This window comes from Pituophis catenifer, unplaced genomic scaffold (assembly GCF_029215685.1).
Source record: "Pituophis catenifer annectens isolate HBS135680 unplaced genomic scaffold, rPitCat1.0.hap2 SCAF_3, whole genome shotgun sequence".
Lineage (NCBI taxonomy): Eukaryota > Metazoa > Chordata > Lepidosauria > Squamata > Colubridae > Pituophis > Pituophis catenifer.
The window spans coordinates 178012395-178034641 of NW_027256883.1; the positions used below are offsets into that span (position 1 = coordinate 178012395).

The 22247-nt window shown below is 36.6% G+C and overlaps 1 protein-coding gene across 1 annotated transcript in view; it reads right to left on the bottom strand.

The window, feature by feature from the left end:
• The window catches only part of SYT6 (synaptotagmin 6), a 172849-nt gene extending 162395 nt beyond the window's left edge, over nucleotides 1–10454 (bottom strand). The window contains exon 1 of the mRNA XM_070939858.1: nucleotides 10310–10454. Coding sequence (XP_070795959.1) covers nucleotides 10310–10454 — 145 coding nt within the window. The remainder of the gene's footprint in view (nucleotides 1–10309) is intronic.
• Nucleotides 10455–22247: the final 11793 nt, after the last annotated feature.

Here is a 22247-nt window from a genome sequence, read left to right on the forward strand (position 1 = left end):
CAGAAGACAGGAAACTGGCTGTTTCCAGCCTCCGGAGGGCCTCGGGGGGGGAGCCGTTTTTGCCCTCCTCATGCTCCAAGAAAGCCTCTGGAGCCTGGAGAGAACGAAAAATGGCCCACCATGCCATCGCGTGCCAAAAGCGGGGGGAGTATGGGGGGTCATGCATACGTGTGCAGGGGGAGGGGCGCATTAAATTATGGGTGTGGGCATGCGTGCACGCAACCCCCCCACACACACTCTCCCCGCTCTTGGCACATGACAGCAAAAAGGTTAGCCATCCCTGCTATAGGGCTTCTAATATTAAATGTCTATAGAGATTCTCAGTCATCTGGGTCATGGTTGTCCCAAAGGTGCTTTTTCCAAGAGGCAACTGGAAAGTCCCATTGCCTCTTGCAAAAGCACCTTTGGGCTTGTAATACTAGCATTTCTATAGCTCATCTATATTGTAACTGATTGCAGTTGCAGTTTGCTTCTGTTGGTTTGCAACTCTGATATCATCTTAATATTGGACAATCTGGTCCTATAGCTGTAAATTTATAAATCTATACATGCTCTTTCACTTATGTTTTGTAATATATTTAACACATACTGTATAGAAATGCACACAACCAAAAACTTAGCATTAATAAATATTTTTTTAAAATGAATAATCTAAGAAAATAGAGGTGGTGAATAGGCAATAATTTTTAATGGATAAAATCAATCGATAAAACTAAAAGAGTGAAAATGGTTAGACAAACCCAATAATTGAGTATGGATGACTAAAGAATTCAATCTTTGTGAACATTGGCATAGAATGAATTGATTTCTTATTAATGTGTGAATTATAGAATTTGGCTACTCTCCTAATTTTGCACTTCTCCAAATATTACAAGTGCCCTGGCTTTAAATTTGCAAATTATGTTTTAGAAATCTTTATTTAAATAGAAAAGTCATAATTAAATATTGATTTTGAGATTAGTTTTCTCCAAATTATTTGACAATGAAAGAACTTTCATATTAAAAAAAAGAAAATGAGATAATGAGAGAGAAATATCTCAAATTTGTTTTAGTAGAAGCAGAAAGGTGGCTAGAGTCATATCACAATTTTTAGTGCTGCACCAAATGTTATTTGCATTTTTTTAAAAAAACACTATATTTTGTCAAATTTGTAGTACAGTACTTCTTTTTGAAAATAAGATTGCCTATTGAAAACAGCAATTTGATACAACAGGGAGCAGGATGAGGAGAGTGCCATTTAACAACCACACTTTCACCATCACAACCTTAGATCCATACCGCCCCTTCCAGGGACCTGAGACCAAGCTTCAGTCATTTAATCCGAGTTTTGGTCCTTTCTCATCCAGAACATTTTACCATATTTCAAACTTTCTGACTTGCTTTGCTCTAGTTTGTTTCACACTCTGCTTTATTATGTTGGCAGTCAATGCAAACTTATGACTGAATGCCTCCTAGCTGTTCTACATGGCAAATTGCTGGCGGGAGATATGTGATGTGCGGGCTCAGATAACATAGGAAAGCGTTAGACCTTCATGGAAGGAAGCTTCTTATTATCATAGCAAAGGTGCCAAGAAATTTCCATTGATTGCATTTGGCTCATTATACAAATATTCTCATTCTGCCCTGCTGGTTCAGTTGTGCAGCCAGGCATTCTAAGATCATCAATATTCACCTGTGGGAGTCTACCTGTGTTCTTCTTAGCCTGGGGGCAAATTATCAGCAACTGGAAAGAAGAAAATAGGCTAGCCGAATTATCCAACTGTATGTATCCACCTTTTTAGTTCATTGGCCTCTGGAGACTCAAGTGTATTTTCACTTCTGTTCAAAAGGATGCAAAGGTTTTCTTTCTCTGTAGAACATGCATCAGAACATTTGGTAAGGCAGGAACTATATATTGTAGATATTTTTTTAGTTTGTTTCTTTGTTAAGGACTAATGGAAAGTAATGCTAGGAAATCAGAAGTTATAATTCTTTATTGAATCCCAGCTTTCTATGTTTGGGGATAACTAACAGACATCTTTATGGAATATGAATTTAGATACTTTTTACAAATAATTTCCAAGGTATGTATTACTAAACGTACAGTGAACATTTTAGTAACTTTTTAAAAATTAATATACAATATATTAATAGTAGGTTAATATTTGAACTATGAAAGTCCCACCTCAATTGACATTCTATAAACAACTAATAAAGGAATAATTGGGGGGAAGGAATTTTATTTGTAGTCCAGCTAGAAAAAAATATTTCAACATAGCATAGAACTTCATTTTATTTTTTGTAAACAGCCTGATATTATAAGGTAGTAACCATTACACACTTAGCAACTGTTCAAAGTTACAATGGTCCTCCTCAGGGCCATGTCAAGGTTTCAAGTAACACATCCCACATAATAAGAACTCCGAGGCAGTCAAATTCCTCAAAGAACATTTTATTGGGACATATCAAATTGGCATGATCCTGGTTCTAAGTGCTCCCCGGTTTTTCACCCAATTAAAAGTAAAACTTTGTCACTTCCCCCAGAGTCACATGGTCCAATCAGCATACAGTCCAGTTGCTAAATGACCTCAGTCTCTGTTCTGTCCCAGCTACAGACCCCAAAGAACACAGCACACACAAAGTCCATACAAACCTTAGTTTACTAATTAAAGACTACTAATGAGCTTTCTTAGTAGTTGTTCGAACACAGGAAAAGTTTAAATCAGTCTTTTCTGAACAAGGGCTGTTAATTTAACTTCATTAACAGCCGACAAGAATCCAAAGAATAACTCCTCAATTCTGAGGCATAGTATTTCAGATAATCGTAATCTTAATGTGGTTGGCAGAATGCCCAGAAGCAATTTGCAGGAAAACTGATAAGAGAGAAACAAGAGCCAAATCAAACGTTTTCTGGAATCGACGCGAAGGAATATGAACGAAGTTGTTTCCTGCAAATTGTATCAGTCATCGTCCTTCCTTAAATAGGCTAGGGGAATGGCCAATTAGCTCCAAGCCTTACTCTCGAGGAGACCTCCTCCTAAGGAGCCACTCCTGCCTTTTAACAGCTCTATGTGCTCGTGCATCGAGAAGAAGTTCCTCCTCTTCTTCCCCTTCACTTATGGGAGCTTCTGGGGGTTCTGAAGGCCCTGGCTGAATCCTCGCCTCTGGCACTACATCTTCTCCAGCCTCCTCATTGTCTGACTCGACTGCCAGCTGCACAGGCTGCTGGTGCAGCACCACACCAGCCTCCTCGCTGTCGGAATCAGCTACTAGCTGCACAGGTCGCTGACGGGCCACAACAGTCTCCACCACTGGAACACCACACCAACATCCTTGATTCCCAGGGGAAAGAATTTTATTTAGAATACAATACCCCAGCTATCTCCCCACCCCCCATCCTGGCCCCTTCGCTCCAGGCTGTGTCAGCCCTGAAGCAGTGAGAAGAGAAAACTCCCTAGAGAACTACAAATAAAAAAATGGCCACAGTTCGGTCAACTTCAGGGTTGACAGTCTACTTAAGATATGGGTTTGCAGTCACATGATCGCTTTTTGGGTGTTCAGCAACTGAGCCGCAGTTGCTGGTCTTTGCAGCATCCCAGGGTCACACGACTGCAATTTACAACAATGTTTTTTTGGCCCCAAACTGGTTTTTATTTCTGGTTTCTGGCAAAAAAAAAAAAAACTATTGCAAAGAATAGACTCACTTAGCAACTGCTCTAATAAAGGTCCTAAAATTGGATGCTGTCATGTGGTGACCATGATTATCATTTGTAACCTTCCCAGCCAGCTTCCGATAAGCAATGTCAATAGGGAGAGACCAGATTCGCTTAACACCCTCATGATTCATTTAAAAACTGCTGTGATTTGCTTCTGGCAAAGAACTGGCAAAGAAAAAGTTGTAAAATGAGGCTCAACTCACTTAACAACTGCATTGCTTAGAAAGGGAAATGTGGAGCTCAATTGTGGTGTAAATCGAGATTACCTGTAGCAGGAAGGGTTCTGGGAGATACTTCGGGAGTGTATCCCAATACTCCTAGCAGAGTCACCCAAGCCATGAAGGTCACCCCAGTGGCCCGGTAAAGCACCTATCTTGGCAGCAACAATATAAAAAGACATTGACTGAAGATGATAAGTTTAGTGACAATGGCAAAAACTGAATTTTCTACTGCAAGGGAAAAGGCAGTGATAAACTATTCCTTTGTTTTACCAAGAGAATGCATAGGGATAAACAATGTAAAGGAACTGAGGATATAATACCAGATGATGGCACTCTCTGATCAGATGGCATTCAATGTGCTGCTGAGGAAGAAATCAGGATATTTCTGAGTACAGCAATAATGGTGTTTATGAACAGCTAGATTAAAGATGTTGTGGGGGGGGTTGTTGGTGTTGCTATGCAGAAAGAGAAAATTTGAAGCTACAAAGCTGGAATTACATGGGAACATGAAATAAAAGCAGCATGAACATGGGGAAATTCAACATAGTGAAAAGTACAATAAATCTACTACACTTAGATACCTCAGGCTTCAGCAAATTGAAATAGACTGGAATTAGACACTTTCATTCAGAAGATTATAAGGATTGCTACTCAGAACACGAGTAGTAAAGAGTATGAAAATAAAAAACATTTTAAAAAAACAAAGAAGGAACAGCTTTGCTTTCATTGTCAGGAAGGATACAGCAATGACTACTTGTGTACAGTGCAATAACTATTTGAATAATATTAATAGGACTTCACAATCATGAAGTCTTTAATATGATGATTATTGAAACTTACACTCCAACCACTGAGGCAGAAGATGAGGGAGCTGCTAAGTTTTAGGGTGAAGCTCTATCTGCAATTGACAGAACATGTACCTAGATGTGCTACTTGTGATCAGAGATTGGAATACCAAGGTTGGAAATATTAAGAAGGAATAGCTACAGTCCATAATTGAACTGTATGGTCTAGGAAGTAAAAATTCACCAGGAGAATGACATCAGTTTTTGCCAGTCGAGTGTCTTTTCATTAACAATAAAGTATTCGAACAACAAAACCAATATCTATACACCTGATGAAATATGCAGAAATCAAATTAATTAAATTATTGGTACAAGGAGGTGGAAGAATTTGGCTATAACAGCAAAGATGTAAGGATTGACTATAGAACAGATTACAAACTATTTCTATGTGAGACAACTCAATCTAAAGCAGAAGAACAAAGCCAACCAGTTTCCACAGTATTTATTTATTTATTTATTAGATTTTTATACCGCCCCCTCTCCCGAAGGACTCGGGGCGGTGAACAGCCAAAATTAAAAAACATACAATATAAACAATTAAAATACGTTTAAAACAGAATTAAATCTAAAATGGCTCCCCAATTTAAAACGTCTTACCCATACCCCTATAAATAAGACGAATTTAAAATTTAAAAATTTAAAATTTCCACATTTAAAAAGGGGGAAGATTTAGGCCAGGCCAGCTTGATAAAATAGAAAAGTCTTAAGCGCGCGGCGGAAGGTGCGCAGATCCGGGATCCTACGTATCTCCGGGGGGAGCTCGTTCCAAATCGTATGATCATGATGCCTACCATTTTCAAAGAGAATATCACAAATCATTTTGAATTCTTGAACCTCATTAACAGGAAACTAGAATAACTTGGAATGAAATCAGAAAATTGTTAAGAATTAATGTAAAAAAATATTACCAAAAAAAACCCAACAACCCCAGATTAAAGCAAACTGGATGACAGAACAAATTAATAAATTGGCCAAGAAAGGAAGAAAATGCTAGACCAAGAAAGACAAAGGTATAGGCAAACTTAATAAAGAATTTCAGAGAGCTGTTAGAAGAGACAAAAATCAGTACAATATTAAAATGACACCTGTGAAAACATCAATGATTAAAACAAACATGGAAGAACAAGGAAAGTATTTCAAAAGATTTTCAAACTCAGAAAAAGATTCTAATTTTGAATTAACATGTTGAACAAGTATTTATGCCAAGGAAAAAAGACTGAAAGAGGTTATTGAAATTCTGCACAATAGAGATATTACAAAATATTCCCATTTACAATATAAGATAAAGTTAGATCAACATTCTGGTCATTATCAGATTGGAATTGATGGAATATCCATAGAAGAATAAGCAATAGAAGAAGAATCAGTAATGGTGGCAGCCAGACTATGGCAACAAATCTGGAAAGTACTACAATGGCCAATAGATTGGAAGAGCCAATCTGATTTTCCTTTCTTATATTAAAGAAAGGAAAATCAGCAGAATGTGCAAACTATTGTACAATATCCTTAATTTTACATACTAACAAAATAAACCAATGCAGATTAGAATCCCACAAGGAAAAGATGTCTATGGAGATTCTCAATTAGCCAAGTCATTCAAACTCATATTGGAAAAGGTGGATGAACGTTATCACTAATGTATACTAGATAATTAAGAATGCCAAAGAACAGCTAAAAGAAATCAATTTGTGCTACTTTAATTATAGAAAAGTCTTTGATAATGTCAACCATATCAAGCTGAGGAATGTGCTTAGGAAAATGGAAATCCCAGAACATCTTACTGTCCTCATTCAAAAGCTATGCACAAAATAGAAAACCACAGTTTGGATGGAACATGGTGAAAGAGACTGGATCTAGGTTGGCAAAGTTTGGTACAGACAAAACTGTACATTTTCTCCTTCTTTATTCAGTCTATATGCTGAATATACATCGAGGATTGGAAGATGAGTGTAATTTTAATGGATGAGAGAGTAATAATTTAAATGTTATTGTTTTAAATTAATCATCAAACTCTACTCATTTCCAGTGGCTTCTGCCCATTGGTTCAATCCAGAATGGTGTGTTTGGGTTCTGTCAATTAAAGAATGTCATCTTGTGCAACTCACACTTACTCTGTCTCATCTCCTTCAGCGTTCCAAGTCACCCAGAGCCATTTGGGAGTCAGATGTCTTAAAAATAAATTTTAAAATAAATATTTTTTTTAGTGAGCCATGTACAGTAATACTGGGGGTGGGGGTTTATTATGGTCCATCACATAGTCAGACAGATGTTCAGACTGGCTTTGGCATTTTCGTCCACCTATCAAGTCCTTTTCAAGAATCTAGGATATGCAGATATGGATGTTTGATGGTATTATAGGATGTAAGCTGTTCCCATTAAAGCTGCTTTTTGCAATTGACTAATGGTGAATTTGTCAATGCCAATCGTGTTCAAGTGGTGCTCCAATTGTTTTGGGATTGCACCCAAGGCACCTATTACTATTGTACTATCTTTGCTTTCTTTTGCCACAGTTGTTCTATTTCTTTTTTCAGGACTTTGTATTTTGTTATCTTCTCCAGTTCTTTTTCTTCTGTTCTGCTGTCTCCAGGTACTGCACATCCACAATCCAAACTTTTTTTGTCTTTTTTACCGACAATTGTCAAGCCTGTGATGTTATGTGTTTGAATTCTAAAGTCAGTTACTGTATTATTCTTATATATATTGCTGGGCAGGGTGAATGCTGAAACACAGAACATGGAGAATGTAATATTTTAGTCTCTTTGATTCAATCTATGAATATAACATAAAATATTTGGGCCATTAGTCTCTTTGGAGATTAGGATGATACCAGTGGTGAAATCAAAAATTTTTACTACCAGTTCTGTGGGTGTGGCTTGGTGGGCATGATGTGGCTTGGTGGGCATGGCAGGGGAAGGATACTGCAAAATCTCCACTCCCACCCCACTCCAGGGGAAGGATACTGCAAAATCCCCATTCCCTCCCCACTCTGGGGCCAGCCAGAGGTGGTGTTTGCCGGTTCTCCGAACTACTCAAAATTTCCGCTACCTGTTCTCTGAACTACTCAAAATTTCCGCTACTGGTTCTCCAGAACCTGTCACCCCTGGATGATACCTTTCAACAATCCAGGCACCAGAGAATATTGCTGCATTTCAGGTAAGGTTTGAATGAATGCAAGGAGTTGAGGCAAATTCTATTGGAAGGAGTTCATAAGCTTACAGGCATGAAAAAAAAGTATAGCAACCTTATCATTCTCCAATGATGCCACTGCGAATACAGCAGGGATACTGAACTGGACTCTAAAAATGTGAGGTAATTCATTATGCAAATTCCAAATTTCTCCAAGGAAAGTCAATTATTTTTAAGATCCTATGCCAGGATCTGCATACCACCCAGCTTTCACAAGTTTCATTCTCAGATAAATTATACATGACACAAGCATTTTTTTTCATAGCAGAACTGGCTCCTCTCCAACTTATTGAGACTCCATATCCTTTCCATACTCTGCAGAAACACAGATCTAGGCAAATTGATCTTGGTTCAGTTTATAATTCTTTGGGATATAAAAGACTCTTCTCCAGAATATACTATAGAAGTGGTATAGACTCAGTGCATGGGAAAACTCAGGTACCAGTATTCAAGGGCAGGTTGATATTCTTAGAAAGGGAATTATGAACTTCATAATGACTACTAAATCACTAAACTACGCATGACTCATTTGATGGTTGGCTCATCAAAATCAAGCTACTTTGTGATATGCTGGGAACAACAGAATGAATGCTTGCTGTACAGCAAAAACTATATTCAATATCAACTTCAGCAATTGTATTATTCCTGCTGAAATCACACATCTGTCCTATCCTATCTAATCTAGCAGCTGGCCTGAAATTCTTTTGGGAAGATGGCTTTAGGAGAGCAGTTCTGAATAAAAAGTTTATGAAGTTTTCCTAAAAAAAAACTTTGGTCTGGAAATTTGTACCGAAAACACTTGTTGTAGAAATGTCTTTGATTTTATACCATGGCATGATTGTTCTAAATGCCAAATTCACATTTGTTATTACCTTACACAGTATGAAGCAGAAAAAAAACAGTATCAGTGAACCACAAATCTGGCACTAGAGAGTAAAATCTTAAGTGAAACTGAATACCTGGAGCCTGAAAAAGGTGTGAGCACACCTGTCTAAGAAAATAATCTTCATTCCTGGAATCATAGGAACTCAACTTCTAGTTAAAATCTGGAACCAATTTGTTGAGGAAAAATAGAATAAACCATAAAGTGGCATAAAGATTTGCAGTTCATGAAATCACCCTTGTTGCCCTCTAGTCTATTACAGCTGATTTTGAAACCATTTTTTCCTAAGGGCACATCAAAGGCAATTCCAACATGAAATTCTGATTCAGATCTATATGGCAGTGCTGTGACAACAAATACTTCAACAGGCTAAATCCTCCCAGCTATAGCTGGAAATGGTACTGAAATTTCATAGGATAAATGGGCACTAGTAATCACTTTTATATACAATTTTCAAGACACAAAGGAAAATGTTGCTTCAAGAACTGAAGGCAGCTCTTCCAGATGAAGTTAACAGATTCAGATTATAGTAGTAGTTAGATTCCCTCGGGGAACGTCATAAACAGAGTGTGCTCAGAAGGTATTAGCCTTTATGGTTTGTCTAAATACTCCAGGAATGAAAAATAGAGCCTAAAACATTCTTTAGCTATCATGGCTAATAGCTTTTAATAGATATAGCTCTCCTATGTCATTCCATGCAACTTTAAAGCTATCCTAATAAGGTTTCTATATCTGGGAAACAACAGTGCTAAGAATATAACAGTCTGGCATGGGAAGAAAAAGAAAGCCTTTCATTGTTTTAACTTTCCATCATGTTTGGGAAGTCAACTCATCTCCAATCTCACAGTTTAAAACTCAGGTGTTAATTAGTTTTTAAAAAGCAATGCTACAACACCTTCTTCTGAGTTCAGTTTAAGGGATAAATGATATTTTTTCTTATTTAATTACAGGAGAGTCTATTATGTTTTTCCCGAGATGTACATTTTAAAATTTGACTCTTTTCTTCTCCTTTTTCAACAGGCTGGAGCTATAGCTACTGCTTTTTCCCATCCTACTCTAATTTTGTTTCGTTTTTTTAATATTACTTTATTCTTGGCAAAAAAGGTCACATGGTGTTTTGCTTGCTTGCTTGCTTTTTGTTTCTTATGGTGCAGCTTTGATGCCAGAAAGAGTGTTTATTTCCCCAACATGAGCATTTGAATCCCTCCTCATATCACATACTCTCCTTTTCCCCTCCTCTCTCTGCATTACTTAGAGAACTTGTTTTCAACAGGTTTCTTCTGACTCCCTGGCAATACATCTCTGCAAGAAACAGCGCCTGCCTGCTTTTGGATACCAAAGGCTGGTATAAAGTGATAAACAGGACATTGGCATAAGGCTCACGTTATTGGGGTGGGGAGGAAAGCTTGTCTTAGATTGTAATTTGAATGCAAGTCAAAGAGATAAAAGTCCTTCCCTGTGGAACAGGGGCTACTGTACCTGGCTCTGGGCCATTCAGGTCGGGAAAAAGGAGAAATTCTTTGCAGGTTTCCAGGTCCAGCTGGGGCAGGCTCTTCTGGCGACATAGGTCAGTGACAATTCGTGCGGCCGTCTGACACTGGGTTTCCTGCTTAGCAGCACTCATTTCCAAACTGCATCTCCCTTTGCCTGCTCCCTGGGTGACTAGCAAACACGACAGTTGGATGGCAGAATCACAGCAACAGGGTCACATATATCCCAGGACACCATTAGCCTGCTGGTGCCATTGCAATGCCTCCCTGTCCAGAGTCAACTCAAGGGATGCTGGCTTGATCAGTGGCCAGTGAGGCTGCCCACTGCCTTCTGACTGTCTCGTTACATCCAAGAGCTGAGAGCCGTACTTACTGACAAGGCGTGTGCTGTACAAGTAATTCTCCTCCCCAATTCAGTCTGATTTCCTCCCTGCATATTTCAGAGAAGCTTTTTTAACCCCTTTAGTGCTGTGTTTTTCAGGTAGCGGAGGAGGTACTTCCAAGGACCTGGTGTAAAAAAAGTGCAGCTCTTTGAGGTAATGGGGAGGGGGAGTTGGCACTGAAATCTTACAGCACAGCAGAACGGCTTGTCACAACACTGAGCTGAAGCTGAGCAATGCCATTGGTTGCTACACCGGCTGCTTTCAGCACAAGGGAGAAAACAAGTTTTATTTATTGGCTTATTGCAGCCCTAAACACTCTAAACTGCATATTGTTAATAGGGTGCCAACCCTGTTTTGTGTTCAGTAATTAGATCATTGTTTTAATTTATAGTACCACTTCTGGGTTCCCACCATCAGAGCAGGCTGTGCAACTAATCTACCCGTAGAGAAAGCACCAATTGTCAGGCATGAACAATGATCACATAATGGGCAATTAAAACAATACTCAGTAGAAATGAACTCTGGAGTAGGAGAAGAGGAGGAAGCCAATCTAACAAGGAATGTACAATGTGCCAAGGGGTTTATAGCTCTTTTTGTCACAGATCATAAAAAAGTGGGTGTTTGGAACAATGCCACTGCACTTACACTGTCACATAATTACCTGTTAAAACAACTCTGTATAGAAGCAGTGCAAGACAAATTTCTGCAAATGATCCTGCACATTCAGTGTGTTATGCCCTGAAATAATAGCCTATTTTAATTCCAGATACATTGAATTCATGCATCCGTTTGTTCATCAAACAGAATCATACACAGATGAACAAAGTTTGTTATGGCTGTCAATTCCATTTTATTTATTAGGGGAGGAGCACATGTCCTCTTTTCTTCTCTTACAGTTCATCCCCTAATTCGACATCCACGGCAACATCGTAGTAAAAAAACATTACTACACCCCTATAATTCCATGCGATTTAAAATATTCTAGTACATAACCGTTCATGTTGATGGGAATTTCAGAGTAAGAGAAACATCATAACAGGGATACTACATTGCAGATTTTTCAGTCTGGTGCTAGGCTGCAAATATGAGAGGTGTTCCAATGTTCCTGGATGAAGATGGGCTCTCTTAGCCTTTCTTAGTTCTGCCTTGAAGTGTGCATAGGGAAGATCATGTTTTGAAGTTAACTCTTCCAATAGGAATATATTCCTAAAATTTTGGTTGCTTATCTTCAAAAGAATATGCTGGCACAGGGTAATGTGCAGAGAATTGAAAGCAGGACAACCAATGGGTTTGAGCCTCTTCCTTTCTCATCCTCATTTCTTTGGGAAAAATGTTCAAGTACTTAAAACTTTTTGCTTAGATGGAAAACGATTATCAAACCAAAGCACAAGAGAAGTTTGTGGACTTCTAAATCAGCTGGTGAAAAGAGAATGGGAAGGAACTTTATCTCTGCTTCTTACTAGAACTAGCTAATCACTGAAAATGATTGGCTAAAGAATTAGGCAGCTAGCAAAAGCAAGAAAATCTTCAAATATGATAATATTTTAAGTCTTTCATACCACGAGGTAATTTTAAAAGGAGATGGCAAAAGTCATTAAATATATGGCTATCTGTGACTATTAGCCATAATAGCTAAATAAAGCCTTCATAGTCAAAGTACTGTAGTGAATCCTGCTGATAGGCAACAAGAGGGATTTATTTATTTGATAATGTTTCTTTGTCATTTTAAGAGTAACCAATGATAAATATACTAATTGGATTAGCTCCCCATTCCCCAGAAAATATCTGATTGGCCATCGTGGAAAAAGTGGATACTACACTTGAACTCTGAAAAGAGAAAAACTGATGCTTAAAGCTCACATTTGAGGGTCTGGTGCTTTTGAAAGGAAACATATTTCCTTATATCAACCAATAGGGAGAAAAATACATTTTTTCATCTCTACCTGCATGAAAGATAAAAAGGTTTGGCTTAGAGTCAAACCAACACCAGGGCACAGGAAAAAATCCATGTGCACAATTCTCTAAATAGAGTACAAATCATAATGTTGCTCAGTTTTAAAGACCAATCTACAATTCAGATTCAGATATGCTAGAGGCAATAGGAAAAATGTAATGGGAAATGATTGGATGATCTTTATTCAGCGACCTAGACTGAAAAAAAGCCATTAAGTAAAATGTACAAATTAGAAGTACAAGATAGAACGCACAAGAGAAAAGATCTGCAAACCTACTTGCACTATTTTGCAGTCAGCAACATACAAGTTTTACAAGCTGGGAAAGCAAACTTTGCAAAATTTAAAATTGTTTTTCTTACTCAAAAACTCAGAGGACTCAGCCTTTGTGTAGAAAAAGTGGGCTGGAAAACTGTGCCTAATACAAATTAATTCTTCAATGTATATGTGGTTTAAAAAAGGGAAAATCTTCCAATTATTATGACATTTCATGCCCAAATATATTTTATTTCTTTTTTTTATGTTTTCCAACAAATTGAATAAATGAAGCCAAAAGTCAAGATATAGTGATACCAGTGAAGCCAGCACGTTAATCTATCAATGTTACTGCTTCCTTAACGTTTTTTTAACTCCATCACATATTTCCCTAAACCTGGGCAGGTAACACACAAAACCAGGAACAGCACATCTCCTTTAAGGACTTAACAATAGGTACTGCATAAATGTCCATTCTGCATCTAAACACTGTACAACTCTCCATGGGTATATCTGCACTGCAATTTTACCGTACAGGTTTTAAAATAAAAAAATGCAAATATATTAAAAGCAGCACAGCTGCATAGGTCCACATTAATAATAATACTAAGTGATGATGACGATGACGGTTATGATATCTACAATTAGAGTCACAGACTAAGATTGGTGGAAACTTAATAATTCAAGTTCTAACCTAAGGACCTAAGAATTATTAAGGTAGTATTTGAGAATGTAGATAGTAGGGGTATCTAAAACAGGGTAGGTTTTTTTGTAAAATTAGGGTGTTCAGGTCCAACAAATTAAAATTTTTAAATAGAAAAGTTCTTTAGGTGTTGCTTCAAGGGCTCCAGTCATATTGGTATAACAGCATATTTCTTTTTCAAAAATGTTCAAGTTTGATCAGCAAGTTCTGGTAGTTTGTAATTTTTTCCACTTTCTTTTTCTCAATTCTAGTATTATCTGATTTAGCAACATCCACAAACCAGATATTCTTCTTTTCAATTAGTGTTATATCAGATATGTTATGAACAAGATGCCTCTCTGTTTAGATCTTAAAATTCCATAAGATCTTAACCCCCTTATTTTCCAAAACCTTCCCAACTTAATGGTCATGGTAGTTTTTGTTACATTCAGATCCAAGCTTCTGACAAAATTTCCAATGAATAATTCTTGCAATTCAATTTATAGTATTATCATGCTATTGATATTTAGGAAACAACAATATATTTTTATTCAAAAATATGGAAAGTACTGGAATGTGATTGCAGCACTTGTCTGCAGGTCATAATCATCCTTGAGTCAGAAAGCAGAGATGGCATTTTTAGTGAGTCACAAATAGGTGTTAAATTTGCACTTACATATGTTTCAAAACATCTGAAGCACTGCATAGCCCTTATATCTTTACATGGTATTAAGAGTGAATTTGCTGGTAGTTGGCTGGTAAACCTAATATTCAGAAAATATTGCATCAAATCTTTTTTTAAAAAGATATCTGCTGGATATTAATTATGTGGCAATGTTTGAAGAAATTCTATTACTGAAAGTAATGAGATTTTTGAAAAATATAAGAGTTATCAGAAAGATAAAAAGACTTTTAGAATGTTCCTCAGAGATATAAGGGCTAAAATTCAGTTTCCTATTCTGGGCATTGGAAAATTCTTGAATTAGAGAATAAATTGTTCTAAATATTTTGGATGTTGGTTTATAGATAACTATTAGAAAACCCTAAATTGGATAGAGTTTTAAGAATATGTCCTTCAGTAGATGAAAATCAACGATATTTTACAGTTCTGAAAAATATATATACTAGGAGATTTCTGAAAACTTTAATGTATCAAGATAATGGAACATTGCAGAGAGAGTTCCAGCTCTCCAGTACATCTTTATCTTGCCAATTTTTATAACAAAACATAGTCTAGGTAATTGTTCAGTATATGTTATCTCCTGGTTTTCCTGCAAAGGGAAAATGTCATTGTACAAAGGACTACAAGAAAAGACAGGAAAGATATACAGCTTCTGACTTAATGTAGAAGGCATTATTTGTGCATGAAATTTTACACACACACACAGAGGGAGAGAGAGATGCACTCACACACATACACCTGCACATGCACACACATGCATACATGTGCACATGCACACGCACACAAATGCACAGATATGGTCAGAATTTTGCTGCAGCAAAACTGATCATAAGCAGCTGGTTAGTTCTAAAAACAAAATTGTGTAGTTATACCTTCCACACTTACAAATATTCTTTCTTCAGTTACAAAATGATGTGTTGCATAGATGTAGGGCTAATTATTCAACTTCTGTACAAGAACTTCAATCCTTCTTCATAGGGACACCTCCTAAACTCGTAATCATCCTTGTTGCTCTCATCAGAAGCACTTCAGGTTTCTCTAAGTTTTGTGAGGCCATACAGCCTACACTTAGCTAAATTGCTAATCAGGATTCTAGTTACTTTGTCAAATAGTTTGTTGAAGTCAAAGTATATTTCTTATAGCCAATAAGATATAAGAGTTAATGTAATGGACTAGAAAGTGGGAGACAGTGAATTGTAGTCCTCCCTTAGGGACAGAAACTATCTAGGTGACTTCTAGTGTCTCTCTCTTAGCCAACTTGCTTCAGAGGGTTGCTGTTGGAAAAATAGTAGGAAGGGCTCTTATATGTACTGCCTCAAGCTGGGCAAATTAATGGTGGGTTATCAAAAAAAAATAGTATGTCCACAGCATTTTCTGTTAAGAAAGTTATTCAATTAATATATAAGATAAGATTACAGCAGTCTTATAAAATCCATTCTTCACAAATCCATGCTGAATTCTAGTAATTAGCACATTGTTTAATAGTGTTTACAAATCTCCCCTCTCTATAATCTTCTGTAAAATTTCATAGGGTATTGATATCAATCAGATCACTTGGTCTATCAGTATGCTGGAACTTCCTTCTTTTTAAAGACATTTGCTTTCTTCCAGTTGTCTGGCATTTTACCAGTTCTCCAAGATTTCTCATAGATAATACAGAAACATCTGGCCAGATCCTTAGGCAGTATCTTCAGTATCCAAGGATGAATTAATTTTGTCCTGGTGATTTAGATACATTCAAAGTTAATGGGTCTTTTCTAAGCTTATTTCAGTCGTACCTGACATTCAGTTACAATCATTTCTCAGATAGAGACATGATTCTGACAAAGGTTAATAAAAGGTTTGAAGTTGTGTCCAACTTCAAAATAGCTGTACTTACTAAAATAGATAAGATTTTACATGATATACTAGCAGGACTTATTTGAGTCTACTTGATTTAAGTTCATGTACATCTTACCCATTTATTATTTTATTTTTAAAGAAAAATTTATAGCAGTGTTTCCTGTTTTGAGATATGATATGTATCACATTTATGAGGAATACTTAGTTGTTCAAAAATGCAAATAACACACTCATGACTGACATTAATTAGAAAATATATAACAGGTGTTTAAATTATTTTAGAAATGAGTTTCCCAGACCTGGAATGTAGATAATGTCAATTCACACTTAGAATAGTCTGGGAGATTAATACAAGTTTATTCTTACCCCATGGAAAAATTTGTGATCTTTTATTTTAATTTTATTAAAAGTTTTAAAAAGTAGAAAAACCAATATAAACTAATATAAAGTAAGAAAGAAAAAGAAATCAAAGGGACAACTAAAAGTAAAAAATAGAAAAAGAAAATAGAAAAGAAAAAACACTGGCTTTCAATCTTCTGTGCAACAGTTATAAGTACCGTTATAGATTTCTCTCTTTCTCTAAAGTTACAATACATCTCTCTTCTTTCTAAAATCTATCCTATCTAATCATCAAAACCATAAATTGCTCTGTGGAAAACTTTAGAAAATGCCAAATTTTAATCCCAGAAGATATAAACCACAGCATTAGCTTTAACTGTCAGAGGCTATCAACCATTGTAAAAGGCTTTATGTTCAGATGTTCTAATAGAGATTAGGTTCTAACCAGCTATGTTGAAGTACTGGGAAGTGTCAGGCTAGTTCGCACTTGCCTAAGGGAATGTAACAGCAAGAGACCACTCTATGCAATGAATCAGAAATATCGAGGTTTTAAGCAGTTAATGACCATGGAAAGAAAGTCCAGTTAACCAGACTGTATGGGGAGGATGATGGTTTTCAAAGTCCATTTAGGACAGACCTTCAAAGAGATGGAATAGAATGGAATGGAATGGAATGGAATAGAATAGAATAGAATAGAATAGAATAGAATAGAATAGAATAGAATAGAATAGAATAGAATAGAATAGAATAGAATAGAATAACAGAGTTGGAAGAGACCTTGGAGGTCTTCTAGTCCAACCCCCTGCCCAGGCAGGAAACCCTACACCACTTCAGACAAATGGTTATCCAACATCTTCTTAAAAATTTCTAGTGTTGGGGCATTCACATAGGGTTTACTGGAAGCATTCAATAGGGTTTACTGGAAGCCAAAGGCAGGGGTCCCTCCTAAGAGATCCAGTTATGGTTAGTGAGTGCCAGCTGTTGAAGTGACTAAGACTAATCAGAGCAGCTTTCTGGAAGAAGGCAGTAGGACTTGATTTGAGATATATTAAGTCCTCCCTTGGACTGTAGGGTCATTCAGCCACACAAAATATTTAGCCAGATCCAGAGGTGGGTTTCAGCAGGTTCTGACCAGTTCTGGAGAACCGGTAGCAGAAATTTTGAGTAGTTTGGAGAACCGGTAAATACCACCTCTGACTGGCCCTGCCTCCATCTATTCTCTGCCTCCCGAGTCCCAGCTGATCGGGAGGAAATGGGGATTTTGCAGTAACCTTTCCCTGGAGTGGAGTACGAATGGAGATTTTACAGTATCCTTCCCCTGCCACACCACCAAGCCACACCCACAGAACCGGTAGTAAAAAAAATTGAAACCCACACCTGGCCAGATCCCACAGAATCTTAGCAGTTCATTGATGAACTAGAACTTACTATTATAAACCAAAGCAGGAAGGAAGGCAGTGGAAGCTTAGATCCCTTGGAAAACAGCTTGGAAAGAGAATGACGCTACTCTCCTAGAACTAGGATTTGTCACTCTATATGCATCTGCAAACCTGTGAAACTCTAAATAATTGTTTTAAGTTAAAAAAAATTAATTGATCATCAGATGCAACAAATATTTATTGGTTTTACGTTGGTATTCTTTTTATCAAAAAAAAATGTAGGCTAAACATTTAAATCCTACCACCTTTCTGATAGAATTGTAGCTATTTTTCCCATGATATAACTATTCTATTCATATAATGGATTTAATAGTTTGGAATTTGCTTTCTTTTATGAATTTAGTCATGTTACATTAAATCCAGGGTATCTGCAAGCACATGGGTTGATTAAGTAAACATTGCTACAAATATGTTATAGAAAACTAAAGTGAGAAAAAAAATATTTGTTTAACAGTGTTGAATTACAAAGAATAAGTTCCCTCGCTTGCAGTGTTACTTTTCAGTAGAACATGTCATACTCGATTGTCCACAGTTGTCTGGGTCATGCTCAGATGAACCAGTTAAACTATAAAATACCATGTAAGAAGAAAATGAAGGGTGACAAGGGAACAAAATTGTTATCATAGTTGAATATCAATGATAAAATGAAAATATTTAAGGTCAAAGGTTAGAATAAGGATGCAAGCAGAAACGTGTGTGTGCGTGCACTGGATTCTTTAAACTTTAAGTGTGATAATTGAGTTTTATATATTAGATATTGAAGGAAATTGCAATTCATATAACACTAAATTTAAAGAATCAAAATCTGAATCATCCCGTCACTAGTACTGCCATCAGATTAGAGAATTTTGACCCACAGCAAGGAGACTTGTTACAAAAATGAAACACTGATTTAAGAAATTCCACAAGTAAAAGAGTAAAAACAAAATTATTAGATGAATACTATTAATGAGTAATAATCATAGTGGGTTTTTTTAAAAGTTATTATTTGAAAAAGAAAAGATTATGCTTTACTCTTTCTTTAAAGACTTGAAATTCTGAGTTAAAGCAGGGTCAGATGGTAATGAACTATTGACTGATGCTTAAGAGATGAACTGCTGTAAGTAATAGTTTTATTACTTATTAATAAATGGTATTATAACCTTTTAAACCATCCTATTCATCTTCATGAAGCAGCAAGTAGCTTTACATAAACTGTAAAGACACAGCTGGGATTACTAAATTACTACTAGACTGGCAAATACATATGTTAGCATTGCATGGAAAATACAATAAATCTAAAAATATGAAGGGGTTGAACATTGAAAGTAAATATTATCAGGAAAACTATTGACAATTGGTGCCAGTAGATCCCTGAATATGGTACAGCTATAGTAGGATTTACATATGTAATTAATAATTAGTTTTGCCATTATTCTTATTACAGTAGTTTGAAGCCATTGTGATAAAATGGAATAAGTTTTTTCCATTTTATAGGCCTTCACTGGTTAAATGAAGGTGTATAGCTGTGATGGCAAACGTCTGACACAGGTGCCCAAAGTGGCACACGAAGCCATGTCACCCAGCACGCACAGCCTTGCCTATTTGTCTTCCGGGTTTCTGGTGCACATGTGCATGTGATGATCAGCTGTCCTTCGTGTGCACAGCAGTGCCAAAAAATGGTGTGCACATATGTGTCACCAAGCTGTTTGTCAGGTGCGCATGCACGCCAGAACCCGGAAGTTTGGCTTTTCCAGAGCGCAATCCCTTCACGCACAGCAGTGCCAAAAACTGACCTGCACATGCGTGCTGGCCAGCTGATCGTCGGGCATGCATGCACGCTAGAACCCGGAAGTTTGGCTTTTCCAGAGTGCAGCCCCGATGAGGGCGCAAGGGCGTGTGCAATGCTTCCGTGTGACCTTTTTGGCACTCAGTGCGCAATCACTGGCCTATAGAATGATAGTACCAGAATTGGGTTTTTTTCCCTTTTTCTATTGTATTTATACGTAGTATTGGAAAATGTAGCTTTAATTTTTCTAAATGCTTCCAAATGCCTAAAGTGCCCAAAGTTGAGTGTTCACTGTCCGTTTTAAGTAAACACAAGAAAACATAATACTCTACTTTAAAAAACATTTATTTGATTTTTTTTATCTAAAGATTTAGCAGAAGACCAGGAATCTGATAAAAAAGTCATAATTTGTCTTTATACTGCATCCTTATACTGAACCAATATTTTAACACTCTGTGTAATGAATAAAACAGTCATTCTTCTGAAAATAATTGTTTATAGTGCATTATAATAGACTGGGAGTAGGCAGAAGACAACATCACCCATTCCTATACTCAGTGATTGGTGAGTAACTTGTGCTGGCAGTGTTCTCGTTTGGCTAATAACTGCTGAGTTCTTGATATGATACAATGTCAGTGGATATCCTAAATCATAGAAGCTATATTGGAAGGAAGGGCAAGAAACAGGGAGGACTCATCAGATCATTTAGTAATTATAGTAGCCAGCCGACTGCAATTCAAACTGGGATTTCTGAAGCTGACCAAGGGATTATCTAGGAATAACAGAAGACAGAAGCAGTCTAAGATGCATAATAGTTACCCTCAGACTCTCCTTACACATTTTACATTTCCAACATAATGTTATTAACCAATCTTTCCAAACCATTATCTGAGGTGTGAAGTAAGCTTAAAAAAATATTGTTGAATTATCCTTACATAATAGGAAACATACTTGATATTCTTTATTATCTATTACCTCTTATCTTTATTATCTCTTATAAACTACTATCCTATTACTAGATTAATCTGAGATATTCTATTTCAGAGTTCTTGTAAACCATTAAAATTTTTCTAATTGTTTATTTAAAAGATAGTGTAGATTGATTTTAGAATAATCTAAAACCTGTTCCAATTTGGATGGTAATTCTGGAATTTTAGATGCTGTTAATGCAGCTATAATCAATTGTGACATTAAGTAATATTTAATCCAATATACTCCATTAGCAATCTAATTTCTTCTAGCAATAATTTATTTAAAAACCTGATTGACAAAAAGCTGATCTAAAATATCAATACCTCTACTTCTAATCATAGAATCAGAAAGTGGAAGGGCTGAAATGGATGTCAATTATCATCTAGTCTAAACTCTTGCCCAGTGCAGGAACCTACTACTACAGCATCTGCTCTGTTTAAACATCTCCAAGTGAAAGAGAGCCTATCACTTCCCAGGGCCAACGGCTCCACTGTTGAATAGATCTTACTTGAGATTGAGAAATATTTCCTGATGTCCAAGTGAAATCTGCTTCTTTGTCATTTAAATCCATTATTTCTTCTTTGAACAATTCTGCTCATCTACTATAAGACAGCCCTTTAGATCAGAGGTCTTCAAACTTGGCAGCTTTAAGACTTGTGGACTTCAACTCCCAGAAACTCCAGTAAAGTTTAGCTGAAGAATTCTGGGAGTTGAAGTCCACAAGTCTTAAAGCTGCCAAGTTTGAAGACCTCTGCTTTAGATATTTGGAGACAGCTATTAGGCCTCTTCACAACATTCTCTTTTTCAGGTTAAACATATGCAGTGCCTCTAATCGTTTCCAACTTCTCTCTTCTGGGTCCATTATTACTTTGGTATAATTACCTCCCTAAAATGTGGTGCCCAGTACTCACCATCACAGAACAGAGAGGAACAATTACTTTGAATCTTAATACTTTAACCCCTGACTCCCAGGAAAGAGATATTTACCCATTTTCAAACTATATCTTGCTGACCACTCATCTCAAGTTCAGTTTCTAAATCTTCTTTCCATTCAGCTGCAGCTAGTATTTATTTGGCTTCTTCCAATCGAAGTATGTCACGCTGTACATTTTGATCATTTCCATAGCAACATCTAGGATTCTCTACCATCTTTTGTATATCCATCAAGTATTCTTTCATCATATTTATATCTAGTTTCATTCTGTTCCCTCCTGGAGTTTTAGTCTTCATGGGTCTACACTATCACTGCGAATCATCCCTAGGAGATTCTGTCTTTCTTTCATTATCTAGAAAAACAGTTAAAGTAATTCCTTTTGTCTTTACACAATTTATACATTGTGAAGATGTATCCGTAATAAAAGGATACTCCAAGTCTATGATCTGACCACAAACGCAGGGGAAGTAGATAGATATATATAGTTCTATGGCAATTTGTAACTGTTTATCAAGTTAACATGAAGAAAAGAAAAAACAGGTATTATTCTAATTGCAGGAGACAAAAGCAATATACCTGGAAGTAAAACAATATACGAATAACAAGAAAATTTGGTCTTAGAATAAATGAAGCAGGCAATAGACTAATAGAGTTCTACCAAGAAAATAAAATATTTATA